Source organism: Cottoperca gobio, chromosome 7 (genome assembly GCF_900634415.1).
Source record: "Cottoperca gobio chromosome 7, fCotGob3.1, whole genome shotgun sequence".
In the NCBI taxonomy this organism is placed as follows: domain Eukaryota; kingdom Metazoa; phylum Chordata; class Actinopteri; order Perciformes; family Bovichtidae; genus Cottoperca; species Cottoperca gobio.
This window is the reverse complement of record NC_041361.1, coordinates 4,412,267-4,433,180: the sequence shown is the minus strand read 5'-3', so window position 1 is coordinate 4,433,180 and position 20,914 is coordinate 4,412,267. Positions and strand designations below refer to the sequence as shown.

Sequence of the window (20,914 nt, the reverse complement as noted above, 5' to 3'; positions counted from 1 at the left end):
TGTCCAGAAATAGTTTTATCCTCCTTTGAAAAAAATAGTAATAGTAAAAAGTACACTATATCCTTATTGTTTAAAATAATTATGACTCATCAGGAAAATATTTCTTAAGTGAAGCATCAAAATGTATTTATGTAATATATTAATGTAATATATCATAATGTATGTACTTAAACCAGCACACTCTGCATCTCAACAGGTGTGAGTAATGCTCTTACCTTCCCACATGTTTGTGATACATACAGCAACTGTAGAAGAGTACTTCAGCTAAACAACACTCTCGATTTCAAAAAACAAGAATGGATCTGTTGCAAACTCCAACCACCGTGCTGTTGTTTCATATACTCGTAAAAGTCTACAAGACAATATGCATAATAGAGATATTTTCCCTTAAATACGGCTATGACGTGATGAATGTTTGCACGTCTGCAGTGCTGCTGTTGCTTCAGAGAAGGTTGGGTCTGTACCTTCTCCTGTCACGTCTCCATCCCACAGGAATGCTCTATAAACAAGAGGTGTGTCTGCCCCAGGCTACACCTTTAATTGTTTTCTCTGCTCGCAGTCCCCCGACGGCCACTCTCATACCACCGATACCTTAAAATGCTGCCAAGCACTAGATTGGTTCAATTTGAAAGGGTGGGAGGAAAACAAAAAGAGAATTATCCTCGTTCTTCTCTTTTCTTTTTTTTTTTCTTCCCCCCTCAGATTGGAGACACCTACCTTTGCTCAACTTTCATTTAGGCCTGTAAGGGCCGATCCCATTCTCAGTTTAAATCTGCACAACTCATCACATTATTAAAAAAAGGCCTCGTCATCAAAATGTTACTCAAAATAATGAGCTTTCGCCCCTTAGTGGTAGTAATATCCAACCTCAAGTCAAATACTGCTCGATGTGTCCTGCTACTTTCCATAAAGCATAAATGTGTGTGTTTGTGTGTGTGCATGACTAACCTTTGGGTCTTTGGATACAGGTATGCTGGTTGTCACTCAGGAGGAATCCTTCTCTGCAGCGGCACTCGTAGCTGCCCATCATGTTGACACAAATCTGCTGGCATCCGCCGTTACCTTCAGAGCACTCATCCACATCTGCCAGGAGACACACGCACAAAACAAGATGAATAAGATCACTTCAAGACAGAACAAATACTAAACAGATTAGCATTTGTCTGGGATCAAATCATGACCCGATTAACGGACAAGAAGCGGTAAATCATAATCATACAGAGATGGTAGGAACACACATTGTATCCATTTAGAAGTGTAATTACTTAGTACATAGAGCAAACGTGACAGTTTGTGTAAAAGACCAACAATATTTCTTAAATTGCATAAAATGTTTTGTATTTCAAGGCAGTATTTTTTTATGTACAGATTTTTCTGTACAGGGGTGGAGGAAGCACCTTTGTCTGAAATGTAGTGAAGTAGAAGTATATGCGTAGTACAATGGATTGAAAATACTCAAGTACCTCACAAGTACTCTCAAACTAATACTTAAGTACAGTACTTAAATGTAAATGTACTATATCCACAATTGAATATGACGATATATTAAATGTAAAACCTGGAGTGTTTGAAATAGAAAAAAAAGACGACTACTATTCGACTGAAAACTTTTAGGTTCAAAAAGTGCTTCTTCTTCCCTCCTGGTATAAATTAAAGAATAAAATGTTTTAGAAACGACTCACTTCCATAAATAAATAGGTACAAAGTGTGTGCTTTGAGTGCAAATGTCATACACGGCACAAAAAAAGGTGTTTAGGGTGCAATGAAAAGCCAGAGGAGCTTGTCTTAAGCTGTTTGAGGAGGATGTGTCTGTCTTAATGGTTATCTGACATGGCAGCACACAGAGTTGCACAGAAAACCTCCAACTGTGCAGCACTAAGCCATAAAAATGCACACGCAGCACAATCTCCTGGTAAGTGGGAAACCTGATCCACCTGGGCCAGAGTACCTGCTGATGACGAGTGTCTGTCAGCCCCATGACGGGAGGAATGCAGGGAGAGGGAGAGGGAGGAGGAGGGAGAGGGGAAAGTAGAGATGGAAAGAGGAGAGAGTAAGAGACATGAGGAGGGGGGAGCAGGAGGGTAATAAGTAACCATGTGAATCCACCTCAAGTGCATACAAAGGCAGAGCATTTACAAAGGTGTCGCCTGAGGCCTCGTTCTGCCACGGGGCAAGAAGGGGAAACTGACCACAGAGCCGCTGACTTCATTTCCACCGATAATGAATTGTGCACTTCCAGCTGTTCTCTCCTCATGGCACAAAACTTTTTCTTCCCCCCCCTCCAACTCTTTGTGTGACTTGACAAAAGAAATTAATGAGCAGCAGTGGAACATCTATAAATCTTTTGATATATTTGTTTACTTTCAACATGAAGGATTTTGCACCATGTCATTTCTTGCTGCTTTTATTTGTCTTGCATGCTGCAGAGCTTAGCGGCCCGGGCCTCCCCTGTGCGTGTCTGCACCGTGGCTCTGGAGGTGACTCTTCCCCCGGAGACCTGGGCTCTGTCCCTCACTACCGACCACACTGGAACCTTATCCATCCCTCTGCTCGATACATCAATAATCTGCTGTATACACAAGGCCTTTTTTTTAATAAACCGTCATGCGAAACTAATTTACTGTCTATTTGTCCAGTCTGAGAAGGCCTCTAGATTAAGTTTCCTTTCTGGGGAATTCTCAGCCCGGCAGAGTTAGAAATTAAACTTCACTCTGTCCTCTTCTTTCTTCTTTTTCCACATAGAAATGCAGGGACATGTGGATTCACCAAATGCATAAACACTCGGACACTGTGCTCACAAAGTGGCACCTGGGGTTGAGAAGTAGGTCAGTGGCAGGTAGCACTCATGACCCTTATGGGCTTGTCTAGTCTGCCGTCCTGTTCTCACATTTCATCAGCAAGCAGCAGCATTTTGAGCCAGAGTATAGGAAGGAAAGTTTAGGGAAAGAAAATGGCTGTGTGGCGGCCTTGGTGTTGATCACATGGTCTCATCTCCTCATCATGAAAGTGGCAGCAACAGAGAGAAGACCTTTGAACTGAGGAAAGCGGCAAACAACCTACAGCTGCACCTTTACAGATAAACTGTTAGCAGGCACCAGAAACCCAAACTCCCCAACTCATACAGGAAACTATCCTCACACACACACACACACACACACATAAAGTCTCTTTCTCTCTTTCTTTGACACGCACAAACCTAAAAAATTCAAACATGTAAAAGCTGCGCAAATTCTAGAGTTCTCGTTGCATGCACAAAATGCCCATGAGAAATGCAACCAGCCTCAGAGGGCCTAGGGGAATTCTCTTTCCATACCCTCAGCGCATCAATGAAGTTTTCATTTCCTGATTCCTTCATCCCTCCAAATGAGGCGTCGCCTGTCAGTAGATCTCTCCTGTTTAAATAGCTCCCATAATTGCCTGTGTTGTGTGCTGGGCAAGGCTGGCGTCCAAAACAAATATTTCCAAGCGGAAAGGGGCTCTGGCATGGCCAAGAGAAGTGCTCATGTTATTTGGACTTAAAACATTTTTTAAAAATTCTCTTGGGAGAATGGAAAAATAACGTCTTAATCAAGTTAAAAGGGCTGCCTCACTTCTGAAAAATGAGACTTGTCTCTGCTCTATCCCTGCTTCACTCGAGGAGACGAAGGGAAAAGGAAGGTTCAAACGGAGAGAGATTAAGAGATTGGTTGTGTTTGCGGAGGCCATGTCCGCTGGTTTCTCAGATAGCCTTGACTGTATATATAACATTTGGCCTTGCGCAGAGCTTTAGAGCCATGTAAACATTGTGGTTGCCTTACAGAAACTCCTGAACCCTTATTTTGGAGAAACGTTCAACTCTTTTGCTCTCCTTTTAAGATTGGGCGACTTTGGGGCCATTTATTGCTGACCCAGAGGTTGTTTTTTTTTGCCGGGGGAGGAGGGGAGTAACAAAAAAGAAAACTACTGCTGTCTGTCATAAAAGCTGTCCATGGCTTCTGTCTGGATCAGACAGAACGATCTCTGCGGTCTAGACAGACCAGAGACAAGGAGGTGAGTGGACGGACTCTGGCCTCTTTGGGCATTTCATTTACAGGAGTTGAAGAGGCGCACACACGCTTTAATAAGGCAGAAAATCGGAGCCATGTGCCTGCGACAGGCAGCAAAACAGCTGGTGGACTGCAGGAGCCGACCGTGCTGCTCTGGCAGATGAACCGGCACCAGCTTGGCTTGACTTAAAGGCGTGGCACATACACAGCCAGCTTCAATTAAAACAAGATTCTCTCTTATTTTAAAAAAGGAGGATTAGAGGATTTCCCGTTTTTTTCTTCTGTGTCACTTCAGGAAGCTCAATGACGAGGCACATTTCTTCACCCGCTCGAAAGGAACGGTGACCGAGGCTGCCGTGTTTGAACCCGGCCTGAGAAGGACAACCGAGCGCACAGACAGACGCTGAGAGTGGCTTTGTGTTGACAAAAGCCAGGTCGTATGAATTGATATGTTGCAGGAAGTCCTGATCTTTCATCTGCAGAACACACACTCTTCAAACAAAGGAAGTGTTTGTGACTATTTCAAACTGGGAGTTGATGCATTAAGACACTTAGTATTTGGCTTTGAACAATTTATTAGTTCCAGCACTTCCTTTCTGCCTGTGTCGAATACAGCTAACAGCTTCACATCTGCTCAGCAAACATGAGTAAGATCTGTTTACTGTAGCATTTCATTCTTAAATCAGCAGGTATGGATGATTGTTATGTCATTACATAAACAACACTAATTTAGCTTTGATTAAACTCAGACTTTTTCGACTTTGGGCCCCATCTCCCAGGTAACCATTTTGGTAAATAAGCACATGCTTTGATTCTACGTCTAATCTCTCGCTGAGTCCTCTCCTAAAAAGAAAAACTATGAGCTAAGATCATGCTAAAAGGGGTATTTCTCAGTTCCTCCAAAACAAGTCTGGAAGTATTTTAAAAACAAAACCCCAGATAAGTGTTTGGGTGGACAGCCTTATGCCAAGGAGACGAGAGGCCCTGCTGCTGACGTCTGACGGTTACCAGTCTGCTTCATCCCTAAGCCCAATCTCAGGCTTGAGTTTCCCCCAAAGCCCTGCCAGTGGGCTCAGCTGGAATTGTTCATTTCATGGTGGATAGGACTGAACAATCCTGAGAGAAGAGTGAGAGAGAGAGAGTGTGTTGATATACTCTTCAGGAGCCAGCTAATGCACCAATCTCAAATCCGTCCTTTAACTCATCACTCCAGCTCCGCTCCTCTGAACTGTGGAGAGACTCTCTTGTCCAAACTTGATCCGTGCATGTCACAACAAAAGTAAAGTGACTGCTAACTGGGGGAGACAGCGGGGTATTTGCATGTGCAGCAGGAAAGTGAGGAGGGTTAGTGCTAAGCCCCAGCAGTGTCGTACTATCCTGAACTCCTCTGGGGACGATGGGAGCGGAGTTAACCAGATCATCCCTTCCCTGACTCAGTCCGACATATTCAGGAGTTAAAAGCTGGAGGTAAAAAAAGCACCTCGTCCAGGCTAGAATCAAATATCTTCAAGTGAAGGGCGCTCTCATCACTGCCTTGGAAGAGTAGCCAACAATGCATTTAAGAGCGCAGCAAAGGCTGTGGAGCGAATCAGCGTGATGCTCTTTGATGACTACTCTTCCCCCCCCCCTCCACCCCCCCCCCCCATCAGGACCTAGTCAATAATGCATCATATTAAAACCTCTCGTTTGATTAGCCAGCCTTGCAACGTAATCCCAAAGGATTACAAGAGCAGGGATATAGGCTCAGCCTGACGATGAGTCAGACACTTTGTTGGTACATGACAGATGAAGCTGTTCCATCAGAAACATTATAAAGGGACATTCTTAAAAACAAAACAATGTCACTGTACATTTACAGCCATTAGCAGCAAACCGTGTTACCGACGTGACCTTTTCGTAGTTGCTACTTCAAAGCTGTTCTTCAAAAGTCTATTTCAAAGCCGTAATGACATTGCTTTTGTGTTATAGATCATGTTACGTCTTTGGGGAAGGTTAAAGTAAAAGGGCATTCATTTCCCTATAGATTGCACAGGGAATTGAGCGTTGCTGAATCAATACAAATCAAATCAGTGTTGGTCAATAGAAATCAAAAAGAACATGGCCTGTTAAGTTGTGTGTGTGGAGCCAGAGACCCCCCCCCCCAAAAAAAAAATCAGTTCTCTGGCAACAAGGGGCAACATGTATGACTAACAGAGCAGAGAATGCTGAATATGAGTAAACATGCAATGCTAAAAGCATATCCGTTACAGTATGATGGCACTCTGTAATGTCTTCAGAACTGCTTTTGTTTCTCCCACTGAGTCAGGATGCATGCGATTGTGGCATTTCCACTTTATGAGAAATATATTTTTGAGTGTCTTTTAGTTCCAAATCGAGGAAAAATGTTGTGATTTGTGGGTGTAAAGAAAGATTGAGCTTCTTGAGAGAGTCTAACGAACGAGCGATGATAAGAGGGTATTCGGTTTTCTGTAGGACCTCAACCAAAACACGTAGGTCATTAATGTGGGGACGGTGGTGCTACAGTGGGGAACTAATCGCCTTCCTGCATCTGGTTTTCATTTTAAAGAGGATGTGTGTTTTGGATTAAATTGACATTGATTCCTCTGTTTTTCCTAAGACTCTCAAATCCTTTACAGCCTCGCCATGAAAGAGGTGTGGTGATTAAATACCATCCCTCCCTCACCTCTGCGAGATAATAGTCTTGACAGTTATAAAAGATGTAATCAAGTTCTGATATGCTTCACCTCCTCTGTTCAGCGGGAGTTTTGAGAGGGTACAATAGCTCCCCGTGAGGTAAATTATACAGTGAGTGACATCTCACTCCGCACAGACAGGAGCAGTGTGCTGTGATATTGCATTGCTTCCACCTTGCTGACTTCCTGACATCTTTGTGGGGTTTAGGGCAGTCATAGGAGAGAGACCTCAGAAACCAGAGCGTCCCAGGCGAGGCGCACTCGGCAGTGTTCTGCTTCACGCTCCGCCGCCTTCTGCCACCGCCCAATGTCATTATGCTGCCAACACATCCAATTACAAGGAGCCGTGTGGCACGTGGGGCAGCGAGCAAACAAAGAAGACATCGACAGGGATGAGCGTGCATTGGCCTAACTCATGTCCCTGAGCTGACAGTCACACGCACGCAGTGACACACACACACACACACAGACACACAGACACAGACACACACACACAGACACACACACGCACACACCTACTGGATAAAGAAGAGCTGGAAGTTATGGACACGACTGAGTTTATTTGGCACTGTAAGCACAAAAAGCAGATTAAATAAAACATAAACCACTGAAGCTTTGTGGAGAAACAACATGGGGGAAATCTAAAGAGACGCATCTTAAACATTTCAGAATGTTTCACTCAGTGTGAACTTTTGAGAATCAGGTGAGCGTCTCCTCCTCTGCAGCCGCGGCAACATCTGGTCTATAAGGGCTCTGAGGGTCTGACCTCGTCTGGGAACCAGCTGCTTAGGCTCGCCACTCGGGGGCCAAGGGGACTAATCTTTTCTCAGGGGCCAAGAGAAGCTTAAACCTGGAAGAGGAAGCTGGGGCCTTAACATGAGACCTCGGCTATACCTTTTCCTATCCTCTCTTGTGTTTGTGCTGAGGATTATTTCCTTAGCAGAGCAGAGCGGAGGCATTAGAATGAGTTAAATTCTTTCAGGTCTCAAGGCAAGAGTTGGATTTGTACTTGACAGCTACATATAGGCTACACCCCTTGTTTGCTATGCTTAGATTTAAAAAAAAAGATGTACTCCTTCAATAATTAATTGGATCTATATCTTCACAGGAAGTGAAGTCGGATCTCTTGCACACAGGTCATTGGTGGAGAAAAGATGAAACCTGGCAGGAGAAGTAAAAACTTGGAAAAGCTCCGTCCGTGTTTGATCGTGTGTTTCACTATGACACATTATATCAAAGGGGTCGATGGCTGCAACTCTGTTTGATGCAGCAGCCACACAACCATATATTGCAATTACACACCTGCACGCAAGACAGGAGCTGATCCACGGCACAGCAAATGATCCACGCACAACTGAACGCCGTTGCTAAATGGCTTGGAAAATAGCCCTGCTACACACTGTAGCTGCAAGTGCATGAGCGAGGAAGAGGCAGAGAGTGAGACACGAGAGCATCGACAAGTCAAAGCAGGTTTATTATCGATCTAAAGATGCGAGTGTTTTCCATTCCACCTTAATCCCAGCATTGCATGCAGTTCATCAAATAAATTGATATGAGTGTGTTGCCTCGTGTGCCTGCATGTAAAAGCGCCTTTATAGTGAATCACTGTTAAGTACTGATAAGTTCTTCTGTCATCACTTCACCCGATTGTGAAATCCACTTTAGCAAGTCGCCGTTTACTTTCCTCTACACAACCAGCTCACAGCAGCTACAGGGGTTAGCCGACGTCTATATCAAGAGAAACTGCATCATGCTGAGTTTGTTACCAAGAGGGAGAAGATTTCTGAGGAGCAGCAGGATCTAACTTGGGGGTTTCAAAACAAAACAAACAAACAAAAGGAATGCAGGATGGGTGAATGGGGGAGAAGGAGCCAGAAAGAAAGAGAGAATGGAGGAGGGGGGGGGGGGGTTGGTGGATGAAGTCTATGTTTAGCTTCTCCCAGCAGAAGGAAGATTTGTGTTTTTTCCCCCCCTTCATTTCATAACCTTTTAAGCGTAATACGTTCTCTGTGAGGTTAATATGAATGGCACACTGTTGAAATATTAAACCATGGGAAAGTACGGTCGGCTGACGGCTCACTCAGAGCTCTCAGCTCAGGGTCATGCTCTTCAGAAATTCACCACTATTCGTCAGACTTATTAAAAAAAAGAAAAAGTTCTCCTTTTCTCTTTTGTGAAAACACATTCGGAGACTACCTGCTATGTGAAATGAGGAAATAGCTTCATATCTTGATGCAACAGTCTAATAAGGGCTCAATTCACCCCCAAAAACATTCATTCCCATTCCTGATGATTGACATGAAGTGAGAAGAGTGTATGCAACCACATGGGTTATATCAGGCTGAGTTTGACACACGCAGTTTAATGTATGTGTTCACCGGACAAAAGCCCATTGTACGGCAACGGTTTCCCGCATAATGAAGTCAGCTGCGGAACATGTCTATAAAAAAAATCCATTTAGCACACACGCTGTGTTAAGTGCACACACACACACACACTCACTTACCTAGACAATTGTGCCCATCATGTGCCAAGCGGAAGCCGTCATAGCATGTGCACCTGTAATTTCCTGGGATATTAATGCACTCATGGACGCAGCCACCGTTGTATTCATTTGCACACTCGTCGACATCTGCAGAGAGAAGATACACAAAGTTGTGAGAGCAAGTCCTAGGAAAGCTTAAAAGGAATCAAGATAACGTTATGAGACGATAGAAAAACACACTCATTTGATCGTGGTGAATTTTATTTGTGAAAAATAAGAGCATGATTTAATAAAAACACAGGAATGATTTATTTGTTTACATGTAGATAGAATGTAAAGAAACGATCAATACCACGCTCATATCTGTCCGGAAAATATGAAGCCGCAGCCAGCGAGCTAAGCTTTAGCACAAAGACTGGAAATATCTACTCCGGCTCAGCCCAAAAACAACAATTTCCACTTACCAGGACCTCTAAAGCTTGCTAATTAACACATTGTTTCTCAAAGAAAATTCATATGCTCTTTATTCTCGACAAGAAAGCAAATAGGCATGTTTCCAAAATGTCAAAAATATTCCTTTAAAATCTGCGAGTGCAATTAGGCCGCTGGGTACAATACAGAGAATTAAAATGATCTGTTTTTTCCGAAGAGCTCTCATGAGGTAAACAGGGATGAGGCAACAGCTGTGGTAATTAGTTGGCTCACCTGTTACTGATGTAACTTTGGTACATGCCAAAGCTTTACTGATATTGTATTGTTTTTTTAAAGCCTAATACAGATAGCAATGATTATATGCCATATTTAATATATTAACATTTGACCAGTTTCATGCCAAGCTTTTTCCCCCTTTAGAATTGTATTGTAAAAAGCCTCTGGAACAACATCGTGTGCATTATGTAGTACTAAAAGCTCTCTACTGAGACCCAGAGAATGAAGTCAGTTGTGACAATTTGCCGCTTTTTTTTAGTATGAAAATGTCAAGTTATACATACACGCAAAACACAAACAAAAAGAATTCTTAGGGAAAATATCATTATTTTATTCCAAAGCATCAGAAAGAAATCTCAGTCACATTAGTACTGACTTTATTGACATTAAGGGCAACTGACAAATCGATCTAACTCTAAGTTCATCAGTCCTGGGAGCTAAAACTGAAGAAGTTTGACACATAAGCGAGAGAGCAGAGGCTGGGAGATAAAAAGAGACTGCAGATTGGAATGACAGCCTGAGAGGAATTGTCTGTTATGGTTATGATGACGGTTGAAGGCCCTGTACCGAGGAGACCCAAACAAGGTGGATTGAGAACTCGCCGCACTTCCACTCGGCACTTACGGGCCCATTCAGGGCCGATGATCCCAGTCGTTCAGCTTCTCTTTGAGGCTGTTTTCACTCTGGGCTTAATTTGACTCGACAGCAGAGGGATGGGACCGAAACAAAAACACTCTCCTGCTCCCTGCGTCTCCGCCTCCCACACATCTCTGTCATTCCCTGATCACAGCCTCACAAATCAACCAAGCCTTTTTTTTTTTTTTTTTTTTTTCCTCGAGACTCCTCTCGAAGCCTGAAACACCCACCGCATCTTAATGAACTGATTTTACTCCTATAGTTGTAAATTTGTTTTAATCCAACGCTTGTCACGACCCTCAAATCTTTGTACCCTTTACATCTACAAGATGTTGATTCGTCTTTTAGAAAAGCGTGTTTATACATAAGAGTAAAATCATTAGTTTCACTCTGAGGCTGAAATGTCGAGGCTGTAATAAGAAGAATAACAGGTTTTAGTTTGGTTTGCAATAAACCAGATAGAAAGTTAGAAAGATAAGGTCCTGGACTTATTTCCACTGTTTTCAGTCCACCAACCTGAATCATAAAAGCCAGTTAACTATCAAATCAAGATCTAATTTATTGCATTAGTTACTTAATATAAATTAGACTTTTTAAATCAAATGACATTCAAAACTCCTGCGTGTGTTTCAGGTGCTCATTGTCATATTTTGCAGCCAGAATAAAACTTTATCTTTACAGATTACAGACCTTTAAACAGAATTTCCTCCTTTTTGTTACCATCCCCCTGCAGCTCTACAAGAAAATACTGTCCAGGGGGAAACTCAAAGAGGGAATTCTGCTGAAGCATGTAATGTTATTAGCTTCAGGTTAACTTTGGAATACATTTTTGACTATTATAAGACCAACTTGAAAAATTGCGATTGTATCATTTAACAGCGGACACATTTGTAGTTTCCCCTGAAGATTAAAAACGTGCGCTTCAACTGATACAGACTAATAAAACCTCAGCTGTTGCTACAGGTTGAACCAAGCCCTTTGATCACACTCAACCCTAAGAGCCAAACCTGAACCATCGACTATAAAGAAGCCTTTTTGTAATCTTACCACCAGTGACTGCAACACTTTGCATTTCTTTAATCTCATTTGTATGAAAGTTGCATTGGATTTGTAGAAGTACATCGGCGTTGAAGAGCCATCAGTTAACCTTCAGTTCATCGGAAACCCAACCTTGCACATTATAGATATAGATTCAATAAAGCAAACTTTTATGACCTACAGGCAGGAGGCCATGAAAAACACTCGGTCAAGTTAATGAAAGAATAATAACAGTAAGGAAAATAAATGACATTGTGAAATATGGTTTTGCAATAATACTAATAATACTTTTTCAATGTGCTTTTGGGCACATTGAAAAAAAAAAAAGGCTAGAAAAACAGACTTGTGTCTGACAGTCTACAAGGCCTGCCTCTGGCTGTGGAAATATCCCTGACTGCTTGGCGGGGCCTCTGACTGCCGTTTCAGCCACTATCTTAATTCTCTCCTCCAACATGTGTAGGAAATTTACTGCTTCATTTCATTTTGTCACAAAGGAGCACTCTGCACCTGGCTTTCCCTTTCCTCCGTCCGCCGCTCTCTCTCTCTCTCTCTCTCGCTCTCTCTCTCTCGCCTCTCCAACCTCTTCAGGAGAGTCTTAAAGCTCTTGAGTTATGTTGAGTGAGACAGAAGGTCTTATCAAGCCTGTCACTGGCCCAAGGGCTTACGTTCAGATAGATGAGGCAGATCAACTTGAGAAATGTTCCTTTTACATCAATGTACTGTGAAAACCCTCCCCGTGCTCCCACGGAGGGAAGGAGAAGTTTGTGCCTCCAACCACAGGTGAAAATGAGCACATTAATCCGTTAAAACTTTTACCTTCACAGTGTTTGCCATCCCCTTTATAGCCTGACTTGCAGATACATTTGTATGACTTCAGGGTGTTCTGACAGATTGCATCGATGCTGCAGTTGTCAACCGCCTCTGCACACTCGTCCACATCTAGGAGGAAAGAGGGAGGCAGTGGTTAGTGGATGGAGCTCAAACATTCTTGATGACATAGTTATACCACAAAATACAGATTTTCAATATGTCAAACTCCATGTTACTGATTGTGCTACATTTCCCCACTCAGAGTAAAAGATCTCCACATTTGAGATGGTGAACTGCGTGATAAATCACTCACGATTAATCAAATATTTATATATTATTATAACATTTCAATTTTCTGTCGATCGACTTGCAGCTTGAGTACAACAGATGTTCACTAACTGCCTTTATTGGGATAAAAAAGGAGTCTACAGCCATGCTTTGAGCTAAATGCTAACATATGCTAGCATTTAGACGGTATAACCATCTTAGTGGAGCGTGTTAGCATGCTAACCTTTGCTAATTAGCACTAACACAAAGTGCAGCTGAGGCTGAAGGGCACGGCACTAGTTGTGCAGGTATATGATCAAAAGTAGAGGAAAAGTCAGCGGATCACCGAAGTCATTACGATTTACTCTCTGGCTAACATGGATATCTTTACCAAATCCCATGGCAATCCCTCCAAGAGCGGTTGAGATCTTTTAATAAAATAAAAATGTCAACCTCATGGTGACAGTAGGAAAAGTCAGGGGATCACCGAAGTCAATAGTATTTATCTTCTGTGGACCATAAATGTCTGTAATATGTCAGTAATCCATTTAATAGTTGTTGAGATGTTTAAATCTAGAGTTGCTAATGCTGTTAGCATGGCTACAACCAAACAAAATGACAGCAAAACCAGCAGCTTTCATAAAATATACACATTTGAGCTTTTAAAATGTAATGTCCAGTATGAACAATCAAAGTGGGATAGTCAAGCGCAGAATACAGAATCACGCTCGACTAGTTCCCATGGCCCTGAATATGGGAACAGATATGTGCAGACATAAAAAGGAAGAAGAAGCTCAGTATAAAAAGGTAACCGTTAAGTAACTGCTGGATTGAGTTTGAATTATAAAAGAGAGGAAGCGAAAAGATAAGAACGAAAATGGATTTAACCAGAAGCATGGAGCCCCTAATCCCACCAAATCCTAGTTAACTAGCCCAGGTGTTTAGGATTACCCCCCTGCGCACAGGGGAAGGGCAGCTTAACAAGGTTTACATAGCTTCCAATATCACTCTTATCACAAGCCCTCTGCAGGATCCAGCTGATCCCACTGGGAAATGACCTGCAACCTAAACCCCTGACATTACCTATATCTGCCTATTCCTGGAGGACATGAAGTCTGATGTGGAAAGAAGGACGGGGACGTCGCAGAATGCAAAAAAACTCTGTGTGTCACAAAATGAAACCTAATTACAAGGGTTTGAACACCTTTGTGCAAACACAGTGGAGACGTCACAATAACGGCAGTTTGGTACTGCTATGGGAAGAACACAAAGCTTCCAGGTTACATCAATACGTATCCTGCTAAGAAGGGCATTTAAAATGTCACTAAAATGTTTAGCAGAGGTGTTAGTGACTGTGTGAAAAGTCTAAGTCAAGGTTAGGTTTAACAAGAAAGATACTGTGCAGCTGGGAGCAGCTCTGTGACGCTGGATTTGTGCTAAATGCAAATAAGCTAACATACACAACCGAAACTAAACTGTAACTTCCTGGTTTTATTCCAGAAGGATCAAAACCTCATTCAAAAGCACTGAAATGTGTATTAATGAATTACCCTGGTGCAGAGCCTTACTCAACACTAGGACCGTTCAATAAAATGTTTCTAAGTGATTTCTTGAAGCATTATTAGTGTGCTAACCGAACACATGTAATAAATAATGGCTAACCCTTAGAGACAATACAAAAAGGGAGCTTGTACAGTATCGATTCGGGGCTTACTGCGGGATCACTGTCACACACTTATAATTGGACTCAATGAACTGACAAAGTCGGATATACAGATCACAGTTAAGCTTTTTAAATCATGTTCAAATACCAGCCATCATAAAATCCTGGTGAGAGTCTCGGTTCAGTCGTTTGGTGGCCACCAATGTTCGATTGAGAGATTTCACACCTGTCCAAATGACCCGTACTAACCAGGCAAACTGAACCTGAGTCTGTTTAACCAAACCAGTCAGGATCAAAGTGGTGGACATTACCATCCCAACAGCCACACTAGCTTTGCTGACGAGTATTAACGTCTGAGTCGAGGTTAGAGGTCTAAAAAAATAGTATAGCCAGTTGAGATGTACCAAATGTTGACATGTTTAGCGTCTGCTTTTTGTCGCCCGATACAAAAGTTGAGCATCAACGCTGAGTTGACCAAATAAAGTGATACCAGCTGAGTAGTTTGCGAACAGGACTATCATTCTTGTAATGATTTGTCAGGTTTTAAGCATTTGTTAAACATTTCTGTGCAACATTCAGTAAGGGATATAGCACCTGGGACAGTCTCGTCTCGTCTCTTGCCAAGTTTCCACAAAGCCATTTAGTGATGCAAGAGCTCCTCGACTCCTGCATCGATTTATATTATGTGAGAACAATATAGATTCTCCCGAGGAGCAGCCTGGGTCCTTTCTCCTTACGGACCGTTTTCCAGCATAGGAGCAGGAAAGGCCATGTGAGGAAGTGATTTTCAATAGAGGAGGCATTAATCACAACAAAATATCTGTCTTATTGTCAGGTTTCTTGGTGCCAAGTCTCTGTTGTAATTAATATTCATTATGACAGAAACTCAAAGAATCCCTCTTTTCATCTCGTTATTAATGTTCCCATCTGGAGCATCAGTTCACTTTATCTTTCCAGTCTGCAAGGTTGCCGTCTCTCATTACTTTGAGATGAACATAAACACACACACTCTCAGGCTCACACATGCCTTTAAAAACACGCCTGAAGTCGGAAACTGCAAGTACGATTCGAAGATTTATACATCAGCTGAAAGGTTAATGATGAAATTAAAAACACAGATATGCAAATAGCGCAGAAAAAAAGCAGTCAATTATATATCTGTTTTTGCCAAAAACTGAAGTTGTTTTCTTAAGTCAAATTTGATTCCAGAACAGTTTGATGCTGTTATTGCTTCAGGCAGTTGTTGTAGAGTGGCACCAGATATTGAGCTGTAAGTATCTCCAAGGTTATGCAACTGCCAAATTTTAAATGATCACAGAGAGCAGCTTGCTTTGGCATTTAAGGTTTTAAACAAACAAAACTGCCTCTTGTTTGGAAAAACCACATAAATGATATAACCAACTGTGAAAGCTGCTCCCTCCTCAAAAATCTGCCTCCAATATATATAAAAGGATGCACAATCCTGCACTACAACTACATCTTTGTGCTTCTAACTTATGTAGCTTACAGATGCAGCCCCGGCTAACACTCGACTAACAGTGTGAACATCTGAACAATAAATCTGTGCAAAGTGTTCGTCTACAGTGAGAAACCCATTTACCAAGATCTGGAAACCAACGGGTGACACTATGAGACGAGCTATTTTGTGACTCCCACATTCCCATTTCCTTTGGTGTGAGCTGCACAAAATGAAATTAAAACTAATTAAGACATCCCGGCCCATTAGTCCATCAAAGCATTGTTTAAGTCCGGCCATAAAAGGTTACGGGGAGCGTTCCAACAGACACATGAACAACAAAAGCTTAATGTGCCGTTCTTGTTGGAAACCCAACATGTTTGTGCCGTGCAAATAAACATGTCAGAATCAATACATCCTTCTGTTCAGTCCAGAGGACGATCCTCTGAACGCTTGAGGGGAAGAAAACAGTAATGCTGCTCTGGTAATTGACTCATGCTCAAGATGAAAAGATTGTGTCTTTCATTGAGAGTTTCTTTCATTCTTTTGTGTTGAGGAATCACAGTTGTTGGGAACAAGTTAAGGCAGGGGAGGATGAAGCCGGCGCTTCGAGACAAGGATGAATAAACAAAGTCAAAACAACAAAACCAAAAGAAGAAAGGGATGTTGGGCAATGCTCAGATGTTTAAACAGTTTCCTCCGGGGAATGTGTCATTTCTAATATTGCAGCCCTCCTCTGGTTCATGCACTTGAGCACATCAAAGCCACAAATAGCTCGAGTCTGTGTTTAAACCCACTGACATTCTCAGAACTGCTGAATTCAATGATTTTGTTGGATGAAAACAAGTCGTACAATAATGAAGCATGTTTTCTCTCCCCCGAAACCGATTCACTTCATGCTCTATTGTATGCTCAATAAAACTTTAAACTTTGCCGTGTGTCAAACTCCTGAATCCATAAATGCATCTTCACATGCTCTTGACTCAGCAAAGCAGACTTTTCTTTCTTTTTTTGGAAGGCAGCAGTAGGATGCTAGGTGGTGAACATAAATGTGATTTATTATAGTTGCACAGCATTTTCTGGACAAAACTTCCTAATGTCCTCAAAGATGGTTATTAGGAAAGTTACTCTGAAAAGCCATTTGTCCATTTATTCCAAAGTAGTCCTTACATGTAATTCAGAGCTGCCGGCTAAGGGCTGCTGGCCGTGGAGGTGAGACCCTGTCAGAGGTGCTTTTCCTCCCTGATTTATGAGAAGACCGTGGACCATAAGCGGTGTATTTAGCTGGGCCGGCTCAAGGGGGTGTTAGCAGAAATAAAACTCAGAGGGTAGAGCGCGAGTGTGTGGGAGAACTGTAGGGCCGAAGGTGTGTAGTTCAAACATAGGGTAATGTTTACTTTGAGTGTTGAGACCCTAGCTGTTTGCTTTGCCCCAAACCTGCCCCCGCCCCCGCCCCCCCCTCCAACCCATCACCTTTCATTCAGATACAGAAATAGACTGAGTGGAGCTGGGACACCCAGAGGTGTAGCTTTACTCGCGTTGCCTGCAGTCGACTTCAAAATAACAGTAAAGAAATATGGACCAAGTGATGCATTCAGTCAGCGAGAGCAGCGAAGTATTCAGCTGCGTTTTCCTGACAGAATGATTTGGTGCAACATTTCAACAGTTGAAGTTTCGCATTAAGAGACGAAACGTTCTTTCTTGACGAAAGCATTTTCAGATGAAATCCTTCATTTTCATGAGCTCCTTGCGGCAAAGGCGGAAGGGTACTGGGTTCAAGTCCATAAAAAGGTGTTCTTAGGATCACAGCGTTTGTCGTACTGCGTATAATTACAAAAGGAACAAGTATTGTAATTATCCATCTTAAAACCACACTTACACTATACTTAGGGTTGTGGTTGTGCAGGATGGGGTTAAGGTCAGGATAATTACTTTAGGTACAGAGCGGCAGAGAGACTGAATGGCTGTACTGTATGAAAGACAGACGGCAACACCTCTTTTATCTACTTACTGTAAATGACCCGTATGATGTTCAACTCACAAACATTTGTATTAAGCAACGGGTCTGGCAGAATGGGTTATTTCCTCGGTCTCGATTTTGGGGCCGGTGAAAACTACAGCAAGAAAAACCTTTCGAGAATTTGGTTTACTCCTTCACCCGCAATTGAAGAATCCAGAATCTATTGTTTATTTCCAAAGTTTAACGACTTTAATGTCTCCTGCTTCACTGAAAACTAAATTCTTGATACATTTAAAAAGGTGAGCACAGCAGATGAATGTGAAAACTAACTCTGCACATACTGTACGTCGTCGTGCAAAGCTCAAACAATAAAAACTAACAAACAATAAGACACAACACTATTTTTTTTAAATGTCGTCTACACACAACACATCACATATTAGCGCACTGAGTGTGTCTACACCCAGTGCTATATATGGTATGCACTAATGAGAGGAAGTGAGTGCGAGGTTGTGGAAAGGACAGGAACTATGACTGGTTGTTGCAACATTATCACAGCACACTGGGAAAATGTTGTGGATTTTCAAAATGTGCAGGGCAGCAGACTCCCCACCCCCCCACCCGACAGAAATTGGGTTTGATGAAATGCAGACGTCAACATTAACACAAATTTTAGCATCTCTCCCCCCCTCTCGCCCAGATCCCCTTCAGCTAATGAAGGGACACACTGTTGGCCGTCCAGCGAGCCTCTAAAAAGTTGTGAATAAAAATATCAACTGCTTCCATTCGGGATATTTACACTCATCCTTCACACACTCTAAATGTTTAGGAATCATGACCACTGACTGATCCTGTGCTTTCAGAAACTGTGATCACAACTTCAAAACCCCGGGTCCCTCCCTGCTTGTGTCCACCAACCATGAAGCCTCAGATTAATCTGAAGCTGGGGGAAAAATTAACAAACACATGAAAGCCGAGTTTAAAGAGAGCAATATCAGGTTAACATGCTGAAACACTATCAATGCCTTGACCTTGTGTGTACCCAGGAGTGCACAGGACTTCCTATTTATTACTTACGTCTACTGATTGTGTATCATTTATATGTATTCGTTTAGAAATGTAAGAGTAATGACTGAACCTTGTTGTGTATATTCCTTAAAAAAGGGGCACGCCACCAATTTTACACAGTTCAGTTGACTGACGAGGAGCGACTCGGTCAGTTGTATAATGTCCTGGAGGGAGTTCTCCAAAGTTTGAAAAACAATAAACCTGATGATGCAATCAAATGAAATATGTTATTGAGTTGCATTATGGGAAATGTAGGATTCAGTGTTTTTAAAAGTTTGTCCCATACTAGAGGCTAAAGGTCAGGATGCAGGTGCTGCAAATATTTTCTTGCGTCCCTGAACTTTGTAGAAGTGCAAAAGTAAATGGCTTGAGTGCCTTGGTCAATAAAACATAATTTATTTCACTATAATGTGTAAAAATCAACAAATTATTCCATTTGAAAATGTAGAACCATCTATTTTTTTTGTCAATTTTGCAGTCAGTTGTCAGTTTTCAAAATGGATTAATCAACTAATCAGCTCTAAGATTACATTTGTTCATTCATTCATCATTTCATTTCACACACACGTTCATTTAAAACCGGTTCTAAACCTGATTCTCTTCTGACAAACAATCACAGAATCAAATAGTGGAAATAGTGACCCTGTAAAACTCTGTGTTTCAAGAACTTGCTCAGCTTCTTCAATCCAAAAATAATAATGTCCTGCTTAAATGTTTTATTGTACAATAGACTGATTCTGTATTACGCATATATAATGAATAATGTATTTTTGGGTGTTCGACAAACACATACGAGATCTTTGTGTCTTCGCTTCTTCAAATCTGTTGACGCCTTTTACAGTTTGTGCTTTCCAACAAAAGCAGACAGCGACAACGACGAGCCAAGTCTCACACGTTGCTCTATTTATAAAACATTTCTCAGGCTCAAACGCTCTGAATTAATAATGCCGATTCTCTGTGATTTTGATCATCGCCCGAGCATCTGGTGCTCTGCCTTTTCCTTTAGCATGTGTGGCCTTAATAGACTATGACTCGCAGGCCTCCGGACCACCTCCAGAAGAAAAACACTTATTACAGTAATTAAGTGAGTAATTCTAAAGAGAGCGCAGAGAGAGGCCGACATGACATGCTCACGTGTCGCAGGTCTAATACATACCACACTGAATAATTGAGCATAACTTGTAACCGTTTCCCATAAGGAGCCAAAGTGACAAGAAATTCATTCGTGCCTTTCAAGGGATTTCTCAGCCTTCTTGGCATGTGTCGTCCACCGTTAATAACTTCTTGGTCTCCTGCAGCATATTTTAAATACGGAAAGGGTGGCACTTAGTCCGGCTGTATACCTTATATTTATACAACCAGAGCTAACTGACATGACACTCTCCCCTCTGCACACAGCAATTACATTCATTGGCGGTTGCTTTAACCAGATACAGTACCGACTATAAAGATTGCAACGTAGCAATTACAGCACAAGTGTGATATTTTTAGTTGTTTCCTGTCAAACTGAGGCATAAAGTGAATGGTTCTCTGTGTAAACTGTGAAGCAGGCATTACCTATGAAAGCTCAGAAATGTGAAGTTCAGTGGGTTAGAACTGTCTGGATATACGCTTCATTTAAATGCTGTGAGACAGCGTAATCACTTCATGCTAACATTTCACTCATGCAGACGTATCGAGTGTTTGAAGGCCTCTCCATCTCTACTGTACTTCAATCAGACTGCGGAAGCTGGTGCCGAAGCAGAAAAAAAGTTTTTCACATAGAAAAAGGAGGTAAAAGTGCGAGGGCAGATTCAGGGGGGGAAACTTTCTGGCAGATTTTCAGAGGAAATATTTATCTCTGAAAACAAATCAAATCAAATCATCAGAAATTAGACGACCCGTCAGGCAACCTGCATCCAACCCGAAATATTTTCATAGCACACAATGTGACTTGCAATGTTGGATGTAGGTCTACAACCAACCATTATTGTATTATCAAATTATTATTACTAATAATAAATTTGTCATTTTGTCTATAAAATGTATGAAAATAGTGACAAATGGCCGATGTACTTGGCAGAGCTATCATACATGAGGAAATAAAAGCCCAGAGTCCTCGCATT

General features: G+C 42.0%; 1 protein-coding gene across 2 annotated transcripts in view; it reads right to left on the bottom strand.

The window, feature by feature from the left end:
- Window positions 1-20,914, bottom strand: part of scube3 (signal peptide, CUB domain, EGF-like 3) — a 66,414-nt gene that overhangs the window by 38,198 nt on the left and 7,302 nt on the right. For both annotated transcript variants that reach the window (XM_029435767.1, XM_029435768.1), the window contains exons 2-4: window positions 12,402-12,524; window positions 9,225-9,350; window positions 949-1,083 (exon numbers count right to left, since the gene is read on the bottom strand). In XM_029435767.1, the coding sequence (XP_029291627.1) occupies window positions 949-1,083; window positions 9,225-9,350; window positions 12,402-12,524 (384 nt within the window). The remainder of the gene's footprint in view (window positions 1-948; window positions 1,084-9,224; window positions 9,351-12,401; window positions 12,525-20,914) is intronic.